Consider the following 15,219-nt stretch of genomic DNA (forward strand, 5'->3'; position numbering starts at 1 on the left):
AAGATCATGGCTGATCATTCAACCTCAGTACCCCTTTCCTGCTTTCTCTCCATACCCCTTGATCCCTTTGGCTGTAAGGGCCATATCGAACTCCCTCTTGAACATATCTAACGAACTGGCCTCAACAACTGTCTGTGGCAGGGAATTCCACAGGTTAACAACTCCCTGATGAAGAAGTTTCTCCTCATCTCAGTCCTAAATGGCTTACCCCTTATTCTTAGACTGTGTCCCCTGGTTCTGGAACTTCCCAGCAACGGGAACATTCTTCCTGCCTCTAACCTGTCCAGTCCCGTCAGAATTTTATTTGTTTCTATGAGATCCCCTCTCATTCTTCTAAACTCCAGTGGATACAATCCCAGTTGATCCAGTCTCTCCTCATATGTCAGTCCCGCCATCCCGGGAATCAGTCTGGTGAACCTTCGCTGCACTCCCTCAATAGCAAGAATGTCCTTCCTCAGATTAGGAGACCAAAACTGGACACAATATTCCAGGTGTGGCTTCACCATGATTACTGATGATTGAGGATGGAGGAGTCTGATAGGGCAGTAATTGACTCGATTAATGTGTCGGCAGTGGCTCAGTGGGTAGCACTCTCTCCTCTGAGTCAGAAAGTTGTGGGTTCAACTCCCACTCCAGCCACTTGAGCACAAAAATCTAGGCTGTTGGGGTGCAGTTTTTCAGTTAAACCGAGGTCCCATCTGCTGTCTTGATCCCACGGCACTATTCCAAGGAAGAGCAGGGGAGTTATCCCTGGTGTCCTGGCCAATATTTATCCCTCAATCAACATCACTAAAACAGATTAACTGCTCATTATCACATTGCTGTGTGTGGGAGCTTGCTGTGCACAAATTGGCTGCTGCGTTTCCTGCGTTACAACAGTGATTACACTTCTCAAAATACTTCATTGACTGTAAAGCACTTTGGAATGTCCGATAAATGCAGGGCTTTCCTTTTTTAGATTTATCCTGTGTTGTGGATAGGACACAGCTGTCCGTGGTTGGTCGATATAGCTGTACAGCTTGACTTAGCTCAGTGTGGGGAGCTGGTTAGCTGTGTGCTCAGTCGCTGTCACGCCTTCAATGTGTCCGCTGAAATCAGATGTACAATGTCACATGGACTGAACCAGTTTGCCTGGCCGGTGGGATCTCGGGAGGAGGAATAGGACTCGGAATTCTTGTCTGAGACACTTGCAAATACTTCAGCCTGCTCTCTTGCACTCATGCTGGACTGTACCATGGTAGAAGAGGGTGGTGTTCCCCCAATTTTTTGATTGGTTCCCGGGATGTGGGCATCACTGGCAAAGCCATATTTATTGGCCCTCCTTCGTCACCGTGAGACGGTGTCGGTAACTGGGTGGCTTCCAAGGGAAGTTAAAGAGTGAACCACGTAGGTGTGGGTCTGGAGTCGCATGTAGGCCCAGACCGGGTAAGGTCAGCAGGTTTCCTTCCCTGAGGGACTTCAGTGAACCAGTTGGGTTTTTAGGACAATTGAGACTTTCATTGTCATTTTTACTGATACCAGCATTTTATTTTCAGACTTTTTTAATGAATTAAAATTCACAAGTCCCATTCTCGGGATTGTTAGTCCAGTGACATAACCCCGACACTGCCACACAGAACGTAGTGGCTGTGGTCGTGTGACTGACCCATGTTTGGTGCTGTCTAATGTGTGTGAGCTGCCCTGTGTAATAGCTTCATTAGGTTGGGACCACGTTCTGAGGGTCATCGAGGGCTGACCTCCTCCTACACTGCACATTGAACCAGGGCAGGTCTCCCGGCTCGATGCTGATTGTTCAGTGAGAGGTGTGCCACTATGGGCAGGGCCCCGAGGTCACTGCTTGCTGGTCAGTTCCGCTGCCGATGGCCCACAGCACCTCCATTCACACACTTTGTGCAATTAATCTGTTCTCAGTCTGTCTCACTTCCCAGGTGTAGGACCACACTGCACCCTGTGAGATATTGTTACTGTGTTACCCCATGGGGGGGGGGCGGGGGTGTTACCCAGTGGGTCAATGTGGGGGGGGTGGTATTACCCAGTGGGTCAATGGACCAATATCACAATCGTGGCCAATGAAAACATTCTCAAGTATTTTAAACAGTGATGTAATAAACGTCAGCTTTTTAATCTCTGTTTTTTGGATCAGGGGAATTCCGACTGTGCCTGGGACAGTGACACTTAAAAAGGATTCTCAGAATTTGATTGGGATCAGTATTGGTGGCGGAGCGCAGTACTGCCCCTGTTTATACATCGTGCAGGTAAAGCATTCCTCTGTCAGTGTGCCCTCCTATAATCGGCTAACTCTCTGTCTGTCTGTCTCCACACGCTGCTGCATTCCTGTTCCTGACTCACATCTCCCTCATCGCCTCACCTGCTGCCTCCTCCGTCCTCACTCAGATACTCTCAGTAATGCTTCCTACAGCGGGTGTCAGCCCAGGTCTCTCTCCTTCCCCTCTAAACCCACCCTGCTAAAGGGCAGAGTGTCTGTGGTCTGCACCATGACTCTCACATACTCTCCTTATTAAAGTTCAGGTCTGCTCCCTTCGATGCTTTCAAAGCCTAATGGTGACTCCATGATCCACCCACTCCCACCCGTAGCTTGCCGCCGTCCAATTGTTCCAGTGCGATACAGTGTGGGAGAGTGCCCACTCCCGCTCTGCTCCGACTCCACTCCCGCTCTGCTCCGACTCCACTCCGCTCCCACTCCGGCTCCGCTCCCGCTCTGCTCCGACTCCGCTCCCGCTCCAGCTCCGCTCCACTCCGGCGGTGTGGCCCAGGGCGGCCCTGGACTTACGCACCTTGTTGTTACCGGCAGGTTTTCGACAACACGCCGGCCGCTGTGGACGGAACGCTGGCCGCGGGCGATGAAATCGTCGGAGTAACCGGGAAATCAGTGAAGGGAAAAACCAAAGTGGAGGTGGCCAAGATGATTCAAGCTGTGAAGGTACGAGGGAGTGGGGAGAGGGAGGGGGCATAGGGGGTCATACAGGGGAGGTGAGGCCGTGTGGGGGGGAGGGGGCCATGTGGGGGGGGAGGTGGCTATACTGGGAGGGGCCGTATGGGGGAGGGGCCATGTGTGTGGGAGGGGCTGTATGGGGGAAGGCCATACGGGGAGGGGCTGTTTGGGGAAGGGGCTGTGTGTGTGGGGTGGGGCTGTATAGGGGGAGGGGCTGTATGGGGAGGGCCATACGGGGAGGGGCTGTATGTGTGGGGAGGGGCTGTATGGGGGAGGGACTGTATGGGGGGAGGGCCATACGGGGAGGGGCTGTATGGGGGAGGGGCTGTGTGTGGGGGGAGGGGCCGTGTGGAGTTGGGGGCGGGGGGGAACGTGACCATACCAGGAGGGGCTGTGTGCATTGGGCTGGTGCTTAGCAGGGGATTTAATATTGCTCGTTGCTTCGACACGCTTCCCCTGCTAACAAACATGAGAGCACATAGAATTGGCGGCAAGCTGTTGGCTTGGATTTCGACTTGGTTGGGGGAGCAGGGTCACTGGGTATATACTGCAATCTGTGTGATGTGACTACTGGTGTCCCCAGGGTTCTGCACTGGGGCCTCAGCTTCTCACTGTAGGTATCAATGACGTACGCAGAATAGCGAGCCGTATATCCACATTTATTGACTATACTCGGTAAATAGTGGGGCTGGGAGCAGGTAGCTGTAACGGGACATCGATAGGTTCAGTGTGTGGGCAAACCTGTGGCAGATGGAGTTGAATGTGGGGAGGTGTGGGCCCAAGACAGACTGATCAGAGTATCTTCTAACTGGTGAGAAGCTGGGAATCTGAGCAGAGGGATGTAGGGTCCAAGTACCCAATCACTAAAAGCTCGTGCACAGATACACAAAATAATTGTAAAAATGAATGAATTGTTGGGGGCTGGAATAGAGAGGGGCGGAAATTACGTTCCAGCTGTACAGAGCTCTGGATAGACCCCATCTGTGTACTGCGTTCAGACTGGGGCCCGTATCCCAGGCAGGATATATTGGTCTTGCAGGGGCTGCAGTGTAGATTCACCAGAATGATAAGGGTTAAATTATAACAACATAAGAAATCGGAGCAAGAGTCGGCCACATGGCCCCTCGAGCCTGCTCCGCCATTCAATAATATCATGGCTGATCGTCGACCTCAGCTCCACTTTCCCACCCCATCCCCATATCCCTTGATTCCCGAGACTCCAAAGATCTATCGATCTCAGCCTTGAATATGTTCCAAAGATTCACAGCTCTCTGAGTGAAGAAATTTATCCTCAGCTCAGTCTTAAATGGCCAACTAGAGAAAGAGTGGGGCCTATGAGAGACCATGTGTGTGGAGGCGGAAGACGTGGGTATGATTCCTAATGAATACTTTGAGTCTGTTGTCACAAAGGTGAGGAACGATGCAGACTTTGCAATCAGGGAGGAGGAGTGTGAAATATTAAACAAGATAAGCAGCGTGAGAGAGAAGTATTAAGGGGCTTAGCAGCTTTGAAAATGGATAAATTCCCAGGCCCGGATGAAATGTATCCCAGGCTGTTAAGAGAAGCAAAAGAGGAAATAGCAGAGGCTCTGACCATCATTTTCCAGTCCTCTCTGACTACAGGTGTGGTGCTGGAGGACTGGAGGACTGCTAATGCTGTACCTTTGTTTAAAATGGGATAGACTGAGTAATTACAGGCCAGTCGGCCTAACCTCAGTGGTGGGAAAATTATTGGAAAAAATTCTGAAGGACAGGATAAATCTTCATTCAGAAAGACATGGATCAATCAAGGACAGTCAGCATGGATTTGTTAAGAGAAGGCCGTGTCTGACTAAGTTGATTGAATTTTTCGAGGAGGTAACCAGGAGGGTCGATGAGGGTAGTGTGTACGATGTAGTGTATATGAATTTGAGCAATGCTTTAGATAAGGTCCTACATGGCAGACTGGTCACAAAGGTTAAAGCCCATGGGATCCAAGGCAAAGTGGCAAGTTGGATCCAAAATTGGCTCAGAGGCAGGAAGCAAAGGGGAATGGTTGATGGATGTTTTTGTGACTGGAAGGATGTATCCAGTGGGGTTCCTCAGGGCTCAGTACTGGGTCCCTTGCTTTCTGTGGTATATATCAATGACTTGGACTTGAAGTTTGCAGATGATTGGCCGTGTGGTGGATAATGAAGAAGAAAGCTTTCGACTGCAGGAAGATATCAATGTACTGGTCAGGTGGGCAGAACTGTGGCAAATGGAATTCAATCCGGATAAGTGTGAGGTAATGCATTTGGGGAAGTCTAACAAGGCAAGGGAATACACATTAAATGGTAGGCCATTGAGAAGTGTAGATGAACAAAGGGACCTTGGAGTGCAGGTCCACAGATCCCTGAAGGTAGCAGGCCAGGTAGATAAGGTGGTTAAGAAGGCATATGGAATACTTGCCTTTATTAGCCGAGGCATGAAATACAAGAGCAGGGAGGTTATGTTTGAACTGTATAAAACTCTAATTAGACCACAGCTGGAGTACTGTGTGTAGTTCTGGTCACCACATTACAGGAAAGTGATTACACTGGAGAGGGTACAGAGGAGATTTACGAGGATGTTGCCTGGACTGGAGAATTTTAGCAATGAGGAAAGATTGGATAGGCTGGGTCTGTTTTCTTTGGAACAGAGGAGGCTGAGGGGAGACCTGATTGAGGTGTATAAAATTATGAGGAGCCTGAATAGAGTGGATAGGAAGGACCTGTTTCCCTTGGCAGAGGGGTCAACAATCAGGGGGCATAGATTTAAAGTAATTGATAGGTGGTTGAGAGGGGATTTGAGAGGAAACTTCTTCACCCAGAGGGTGGTGGGGGTCTGGAACTCACTGCCTGAAAGGATGGTAGAGGCAGAAACCCTCACCACATTTAAACAGTATTGGATGTGCACTTGAAGTGCCGTAACCTGCAGGGCTGGAAAGTGGGATTAGGCTGGATAGCCCCTGGTCGGCCGGCGTGGACACGATGGGCCAAAATGACCTCCATGCTGTAAATGTCTAGCATTCTATAATTGCTTGCAGTACCTGTATGCTAATCCTGTGTACTTCCTGTATGAGGACACACCAACATTTCATAGCTTCTCACCATTTAAAAAATATTCTGTCTTCTGATTCTTCCTACCAAACTGAATAACCGAATGATGGCATCGGTCGGAGTTTGGGGACTGGAGGGATGGGCTTCGATGGGGGAGTTTGGGGACTAGAGGGATGGGCTTCGATGGGAGAGTTAGGGGACTGGAGGAATGGGCTTCGATGGGGGAGTTAGGGGACTGGAGGGATGGGCTTCGATGGGGGAGTTTGGGGACAGGAGGGATGGGCTTCGATGGGGGAGTTAGGGGACTGGAGGGATGGGCTTCGATGGGAGAGTTAGGGGACTGGAGGAATGGGCTTCGATGGGGGAGTTTGGGGATGCTATTGGCTTTGGATCAAACAGCATATTCTCATCCTTGACCGTCTTCTGTGTTCCTTTGTTCGAATGTGTGTTCTGTAACTGGGGGTTTCATACAGTGACAGGTATTGTAAATAGCTTTTTAAAAATGTGTTAATTGTTCATTTAAGGGAGAAGTTACAATTCACTACAATAAACTCCAAGCTGATCCTAAACAGGGCAAGACATTGGATATTGGTGAGCGCTGTCTTCAACATTCCGTGCTAATGTGCTCTTTACTTTTCCTCTCTTTCCCGTTAATCCCGTGGCCCCAGTTTGCTCAGCCCCACCTGGGGGCGGGGGGGCAGGGGGCTGTGTTGTATTGCGGGTCACATCGCAACCGGCAGAGGCCAAGAGGCTCCACTCCTCCCCATTTGTAGTTCTCTGCTTCCACCCCCCTCACTCTGTGCCCTGCCCCCTCACTCTGTGCCCCGCCCCTCACTCTGTGCCCCGCCCCCTCACTCTGTGCCCCGCCCCCTCACTCTGTGCCCCGCCCCCTCACTCTGTGCCCCGCCCCCTCACTCTGTGCCCCGCCCCTCACTCTGTGCCCCGCCCCCTCACTCTGTGCCCCGCCCCCTCACTCTGTGCCCCGCCCCCTCACTCTGTGCCCCGCCCCCTCACTCTGTGCCCCGCCCCCTCACTCTGTGCCCCGCCCCCTCACTCTGTGCCCCGCCCCCTCACTCTGTGCCCCGCCCCCTCACTCTGTGCCCCGCCCCCTCACTCTGTGCCCCGCCCCCTCACTGTGCCCCGCCCCCTCTCTGTGCCCCGACCCCTCTCTGTGCCCCGACCCCTCTCTGTGCCCCGCCCCCTCCCTCTGTGCCCCGCCCCCTCCCTCTGTGCCCGCCCCCTCCCTCTGTGCCCGCCCCCTCCCTCTGTGCCCCGCCCCCTCCCTCTGTGCCCCGCCTCCTCCCCCTGTGGGCCCCCTCCCCCTGTGCCCCGCCCCCTCACTCCATGCCCCGCCCCCACTGGCGCTCTGCTCCGCTGGAACAAGCCCCGCACTGTGATTGAAGTCAGGTTGCACAGCAAACCTTGGGCCAGAATTTGCTGGACTTTACCAGGCAGGTTAATGCACTCGCTGTTGTGATTGTGTAAATAACCCAGCGGTGATGGAGAGATATGCTGTGTGTCGGGGATCCTCACTGTATTCTGCACAATTTCTGCCCTGAGTCATGAAGTTGCTGGATTTGTACATTATTTGCCCGTTGAACATTCGGGCTGGGACGTAACACCCCCAGGACCGTTGTACAAAGTAGATTAGTCTTCCTGCGGTGCCACACTCAGCCTCTCCGGCCCAGTAAGGGAACTATTTAAACTGAGTTTCTACAGGTAGTAAATTGTTAGAAATTGTTAAAATTTTAAATGTTTTCTTAGTTTTCTTTTCAGTCTCTTTTTGCTCCCTTTAATCCAATCTCTCTTTCCACCTCGATTTCTCTTTCTGAAATTGATTTAACTCTAATTCACCTGGTTTCTTTCTCTCTCATTGCTCTGTTTCTTAATCCTTACTCTCAGCGGGTTAAGCAGATAGACTGTTACGCTGATGTTCACTAAGGTCCCCTCGCCGTTATTCTCTCGGGCCTGCGGAAACTTCCGGCTCACAGATTTTGCAACTGAGGGGTGCAGAACACAATGCAAGTCGTGAGGCTGGCAGAGAGACGCCTCACTCCAGCACAAACCTTCACACTGCGCACTCTGTGAGCACAGGGCCCCCAACGCTGGCAGTGTCCCATCATACCCAGAGGTACACAGCTTCACTTTCATCAGATCCGAGGAGGGACATGAAGAGGTAACGGTGACACATTCTGTCCTCTTTTGTAGTGCTGAAGAAAGTCAAGCATCGGCTGGTGGAGAACATGAGTTCTGGCACGGCGGACGCACTCGGCCTAAGCCGTGCAATTCTGTGTAACGGTGAGTGAACCCGGGGAGGGGGGTATCCCGTACAATAGGGCAGTGAGCCCGGGGGTAGTGGGGAGGGTATCCGCTTCAATAGGGCAGGAAGCCCGGGGGGTATCCAGTACAATAGCGGAGTGAGCCCGAGGGAGGGGGTATCCGGTTCAATAGGGGAGTGAGGCCAGGATTTAATCTGGTTTAATAGGGGAGTGAGGCTGGGATTTAATCTGATTTAATAGGGAAGTGAGGCTGTGATTTAACCCGGTTCAATAGGGGAGTGAGGCCAGGATTTAATCTGGTTTAATAGGGGAGTGAGGCTGGGATTTAATCTGATTTAATAGGGAAGTGAGGCTGTGATTTAACCCGATTCAATAGGGGAGTAAGGCCAGGATTTAATCTGGTTTAATAGGGGAGTGAGGCTGGGATTTAATCTGGTTTAATAGGGGAGTGAGGCTGGGATTAAATCTGGTTTAATAGGGGAGTGAGGCTGGGATTTAATCTGGTTTAATAGGGAAGCCATCCAGGGAGCAGTCTATTTTAGATCTGGTAATGTGTAATGAGATAGGATTAATTAATGATCTCATAGCATCTAATACCATGTTAAAATTTCAAATTCAGTTTGAGGGTGAGAAATTTGGGTCTCAAACTAGTGTCCTGAACTTAAATAAAGACACTTACAAAGGTATGAAGGGTTGGGTAAAGTGGACTGGCGAAATAGATTAAAGGGTAAGATGGTAGATAAGCAGTGGCAAACATTTAAGGAGCTATTTCATAACTCTCACCAAAGATATATTCCAGTGAGAAAGAAAGACTCTGAGAGAAGAATGAACCATCCGTGGCTAACTGAGGAAGTTAAGGATGGAATCAAATTGAAAACAAAGATTAGTGGTAGGCCAGAGGATTGGGAAATTTTTAGAAACCAACAAAGGACGACGAAAAAATAATAAAGAGGGAGAAGATAGATTATGAGAGTAAACTAGCAAGAAATATAAAAACAGACAGTAAGAGATTCTACACGTATATACAAAGGAAGAGAATAGTTAAAGTAAACATTGGTTCCTTTGAGGACGAGACTGGGGAATTAATAATGGGGAACAGGGAAATGGCAGAGACTTTGAACAAATATTTTGATTCAGTCTTCACGGTAGAAGACACTAAAAGCATCCCAATAATGGATACTCAGGAGGCAATAGGTAGGGAGGAACTTAATACAGTCACTATCACTGGAGAAAAAGTACTAGGTAAATTAATGGGACAAGGTGGACGAGTCCCCTAGACCTGATGGCCTTCATCCTAGAATCTTAAAAGAAGCGGCTGCAGAGATAGTGGATGCATTGGTTGTAATCTACCAACATTCCCTGGATTCTGGAGAGGTCCCAGTGGATTGGCAAACCCCAAATGTAAGGAGGGAGACAGAAAGCAGGAAACTGTAGACCAGTTAGCCTAACATCTGTCGTTGGGAAAATGCTGGAGTCCATTATTAAGGAAGCAGTAGCAGGACATTTGGAAAAACATGATTCAATCAAGCAGAGACAGCATGGTTTTATGAAAGGGAAATCATGTTTGACAAATTTGCTGGAGTTCTTTGAGGATGTAACAAGTGCATAAAGTGGAACCAGTGGATGTGGTGTATTTGGATTTCTCGAAGGCATGCGATAAGCTGTCACATAAAAGGTTACTGCTCAAGATAAAAGCTCGCGGGGTTGGGGGTAATATATTAGCATGGATAGAGAATTGGCTGACTAACAGAAAACAGAGAGTCGGGATAAATGGTTCATTTTCAGGTTGGCAAACAGTAACGAGCAGGGATCGGTGCTGGGGCCTGAATTATTTACAATCTATATTAATGACTTGGATGAAGGGACCGAGTGTAATGTAGCCAAGTTTGCTGGTGATACAAAGATGGGTGAGAAAGCAAGTTGTGAGGAGGACACAAAAAATCTGCAAAGGGATATAGACAGACTAAGTGAGTGGGCAAAAATTTGACAGACGGAGTATAATGTGGGAAAATGTGAGGTTATCCACTTTGGTAGGAAAAATAAAAAAGCAAATTATTATTTAAATGGGGAGAGATTACAAAATGCTGCGGTACAGAGAGATCTGGGGGTCCTTGTACATGAAATACAAAAAGTTAGTGTCTGTATTTCACCATCTTGCAATGACTATAAGTATGTAACTAACTCATGCATGCTGTACCTGTACCCTTGTAATGCACACCCTGACCACAGGGAGTGAGCTCCTCACCCGGGCTTCCAGGTATAAAAGGGGAGGTCCCACCCAGGATCAGCATTCTTTAGTCCTGGAAATAAAGTGAAGGTCACAGAGTGACCGCGTCTGATATATCCATGCCTCGTGTGAGTTTGTAACAAGGTTCAGAGACACAGCAGTTAGCTAGCATACAGGTACAGCAAGTAATCAGGAAGGCAAATGGAATGTGGGCCTTTATTGCAAGAGGGATAGAGTATAAAAGTAGGGAAGTCCTGCTCCAACTGTACAGGGCATTGGTAAAACCACACCTGGAGTACTGCGTACATTTTTGGTCTCCTTATTTAAGGAGGGATATACTTCCATTGGAGTCAGTTCAGAGAAGGTTCACGAGGTTGATTCCTGAGATGAGGGATTGTCTTATGAAGAAAGGTTGAGCAGGTTGGCCTATGCACATTGGTGTTCTTGTTGAAACGTATAGGATTCTGAGGGGGTTGGACAAGGTAGATGCGGAAAGGATGTTTCCCCCCGTGGGGGGAATCTAGAACTAGGGGGCATAGTCTCAGAATAAGGGGCCGCCCATTTAAAACGGAGATGAGGAGGAATTTCTTCTCTCGGAGGGTCATGAAAATGTGGAATTCTCTGCCCCAGAGGGCTGTGGAGACTGGGTCATTGAATATATTTAAGGCGGAGATAGCCAGATTTTTGAGCTATAGGGAGTGAAGGGTTATGGGGAGCGGGCAGGGAAGTGGAGCAGAGTCCAGGATCAGATCAGCCATGATTTTATTGAATGGCGGAGCAGGCTTGAGGGGCCAAATGGTCGACTCCTGCTCCTATTTCTTATGTTCTTATGGTTTAATAGGGGAATGAGACCCGACAACCCACAGTTTCAACGAATGGTCTTTTTTTCCAGATGGACTAGTGAAGAAACTGGAGGAACTGGAGAGAACGGCAGAGCTGTACAAGGGTAAGGGTATGCAGGGGGCGGGAAATCGAGGATCAGGGCTGGGGAGAGCGGTGTTGTGGGAAAGTCTGTGTTTTCGGTGGCTGGCTGCTGGATAAGCCCGTCCTGTGTCAGAAACAACTATCCCCTTGTCTCTGGTGATGGTCTGTGCTTCCCCCCCGTACCCCTAGTTGTGGAGCTCCCATTCACTGCCACACTCTCTCTCCCTAGTGAGGGGGTTCATTGCTATCGGGGTTTCTTTCAATATTTGCAGGGAGGGTTTGTGAGGCTCGGGGGTTGGGGGGGAGGGTGTGTGGCAGGAAGGGGAAACCATCTTGGGGTGGGGATGGTGGGGGTGTCTCTATTGGGCAGCCCGTGTTCACACAGACAGGAGGAGGGGATCCTCTGACCTTTCCTTTCAGGCTTTGAATGAAATGGCCTGACTTGTGGGACATGGTGACTCACAGCCCGGACTCTCCTCATCTCGAGGAGTTGGTGCAGGGCACGTGGGTGCAGGGCGCGTGGGTGTGTGTGGGTGCTGAGTGGGTGGGTGCTGGCAGGATGTGTGGGTGCTGGGTGCTGGGTGTGTGGGTGCTCTGGGTGTGTGGGTGCTGGGAGGGTGTGTGGGTGCTGTGCGCGTGGGTGCTGGGCGCGTGGGTGCTGGGCGTGTGGGTTCTGGGTATGTGGGTGTGTAGGTGCTGGGTGGGTGGGTGCTGGGTGGGTGGGTGTGTGGATGCTGGGTGGGTGTGGGTGCTGGGCGTGTGGGTGCTGGCTGGATGTGTGGGTGCTGGGTGTGTGGGTGCTGGGTGGGTGCTAATCCCGGCTGTAATAAGGATGAGGTCCACTCCTGTGTTGTGCCCATAGCCCAAGGAGGGCAGGACTGAGGGGCCACTGCTGAGAGAGTGGTGGGGTGGGGGGAGGCTGGAAACAGTCAGTGAAGGGAAATGTATTTTTATAATAATTTGAAATGCTTTAATATCTCCTCCTTGGCAATGTGTGGCAGGACTGATGGAGCACACCAAGAGGCTACTGAGGGCATTCTTTGAGCTGTCGCAGACACACCGCGGTAAGTTTGGTCATGTTTACAGGAGACGGGGGGGCAGAGAAGGAGCAGATTAGCGCACAACACGCCACTTACTGGCACCAAACGGAGTTCACTCCCAGAACGCGTGTGTGTGCAGCGAGTGCAGGAGGAGTCCATTCAATCCCCCCCCCATGCCCACTCTGCCATTCAACGAGATCTGTGTCTGACCTGCACCTCACTTCCATCTTTGCTCCTTACCCCTTGATACCCTTACCCCATAAAAATCTATCGATCCATTTGGCCCCCGGCCTCCACAGCTTTATGGGGGAGAGTTCCAGATTCCCACGGCCCGTTGTGTGAAGAAATGCTTCCTGACATCACCCCTGAATGGCCTGGCTCTCATTTTAAGATTATGCCCCTTGTTCTGGATTCTCCCACCAGAGGAAATAGTCTCTCTCTCTCTCTCCACCCGATTAATTCCTTTAATCATCTTAAACACCTCGATCAGATCGCCCTGGTTGGAGGGGAGCGGAGCTGTGTCTTATACCTTGGGCGGGAGGGATGAAGTCCCCCATATTGCGCTGTAAGGTCTTCCCCGAACTGGAGGCCAGAGCCTGTAAACGGCCAGCTCGAGTCGATGAGATGGGAGAAGCTGGGGCAGAGAAGGTTAAGGGGAGATTTGATGGAGGTGTTCAGAATTAGGAAGGGTTTTGATCGAGTAAATAAGGAGAAACTGTCTCCAGAGGTAGGAGGGTCAGTAACCAGAGGGACACAGGTTTAAGATAATCAACAAAAAAACAGAGGGGAGGTGAGGAGAATTTTTTTACACAGCAAGTTATTCTGATCTGAAATGCAAATTAAATGGTCTCATTGTAATGGTGCCGGAGCAGAGACCTGGGGGGGTGTCAGGGCAAGTTGAGAAGGCAGTTTAAAAAGGTTGCTTGGTTTTATAAACAGAGGCATCGCATACAGAAGCCAGGAAGTTATGCTAAACCTTCATTAATCACTGGTTCAGACCCAGCTGGAGGATTGTGGCCAATTCCGGGCGCCACACTTTAACAAGGATGTCAAGGCCATGGCGAGAACCCGGGGGAGATTGACCAGAATGGTTCCAAGAACGAGTGACCTCAGACTGGAGAAGCTGGGCTGCTTCTCCTTGGGGCAGAGAAGGTTAGGGGGAGATTTGGTCAAGGTGTTCAAAATCATGAAGGGAATTGACAGAGTTGCTGTGATCGGGAACGCGCTGCCTGAAAGGGCAGTGGGAGCAGATTCAGCAGTAACTTTCAATAGGGATTTGGATAAATACGTTCAGGGAAAAATTGGAGGGCTGTGGGGAAAGTGGTACTGATTGTATAGCTCGACCAAGGAACCGGCATAGGCACAATGGGCTGAATGGCCTCCTGTGCTGTGAGGGTGGATTTCACAGTCATTTACCGTCAGCATGGGGGCGGGTGTGGGGAGTCGGTGCTGTGGCTGGGATTATTCCCGGTCTATCTGCGGCTGGGATTGTGAGCAGTGTTTTGATGTGTTTCAGGGTTCGGTGATGTGTTTTCTGTTATTGGGGTGAGGGAGCCTCAGCCAGCGGCCAGCGAGGCTTTTGTCAAATTTGCAGAAGCTCATCGAAGTATCGAGAAATTCGGCATCCGACTTCTGAAAACCGTGAAGCCAGTAAGTGTTGACACGCCTCTCACACTGCAGCACACTGGCTACTGATAGACCCGGGATAAACCGGGGATAGACCCGGGATAGACTGGGACAGACCCGGGATAGACTGGGACAGACCCGGGATAGACTGGGGGATAGACCCAGGATAGACTGGGACAGACCCGGGATAGACTGGGACAGACCCGGGATAGACTGAGGGATAGACCCAGGATAGACTGGGATAGACTGGGGGATAGACTGGGACAGACCCGGGATAGACTGGGGGATAGACCCAGGATAGACTAGGGGACAGACCCGGGATAGACTGGGGGAAAGACCCGGGATAGACTGGGGGATAGACCCGGGAATAGACCCGGGGATAGACCCGGGGATAGACTAGGGGATAGACTAGGGGATAGACTGGGACAGACCCGGGATAGACTGGGGGATAGACCCGGGATAGACTGGAATAGACTGGGGGATAGACCGGGGATAGACTGGGACAGAACGGGATAGACTGGGGGATAGTCTGAGGGATAGACTGGGATAGACTGGGATAGACTGGGGATAGACTGGTGGATAGACCTTGGATAGACTGGAGGATAGACCCGGGATAGACTGGAGGATAGTCTGAGGGATAGACTGGGATAGACTGGGGATAGACTGGTGGATAGACCTGGGATAGACTGGAGGATAGACCCGGGATAGACTGGAGGATAGTCTGAGGGATAGACTGGGATAGACTGGGGATAGACTGGTGGATAGACCTGGGATAGACTGGAGGATAGACCCGGGATAGACTGGGGAATAGACCGGGGATAGACTGGGGGATAGACTGGAATAGACCCGGGATAGACTCGAATAGACCCGGGATAGACTGGGGGATAGACTGGGGGATAGACTGGGGATAGTCTGAGGGATAGACTGGGGATAGACTGGGACAGACCCAGGATAGACTGGGGGATAGACCCGGGATAGACTGGGGGATAGACCGAGGAATAGACTGGGACAGACCCAGGATAGACTGGGGGATAGACCCGGGATAGACTGGGGGATAGACCGGGGATACACTGGGACAGACACGGGATAGACTGGGGGATAGACCCGGGAT

The 15,219-nt window shown here is 50.8% G+C and overlaps 1 protein-coding gene across 1 annotated transcript in view; it reads left to right on the forward strand.

Moving 5' to 3' along the window:
• pick1 (protein interacting with prkca 1) overlaps positions 1-15,219 on the forward strand; it is a 115,829-nt gene that overhangs the window by 12,565 nt on the left and 88,045 nt on the right. Inside the window, exons 3-9 of the mRNA XM_070862089.1 lie at positions 2,144-2,255; positions 2,813-2,941; positions 6,537-6,603; positions 8,221-8,310; positions 11,411-11,464; positions 12,444-12,506; positions 13,999-14,132. Of these exons, the coding sequence (XP_070718190.1) occupies positions 2,144-2,255; positions 2,813-2,941; positions 6,537-6,603; positions 8,221-8,310; positions 11,411-11,464; positions 12,444-12,506; positions 13,999-14,132 (649 nt within the window). The remainder of the gene's footprint in view (positions 1-2,143; positions 2,256-2,812; positions 2,942-6,536; positions 6,604-8,220; positions 8,311-11,410; positions 11,465-12,443; positions 12,507-13,998; positions 14,133-15,219) is intronic.

The sequence above is a fragment of the Pristiophorus japonicus genome, chromosome 19 (genome assembly GCF_044704955.1).
Source record: "Pristiophorus japonicus isolate sPriJap1 chromosome 19, sPriJap1.hap1, whole genome shotgun sequence".
NCBI lineage: Eukaryota > Metazoa > Chordata > Chondrichthyes > Pristiophoridae > Pristiophorus > Pristiophorus japonicus.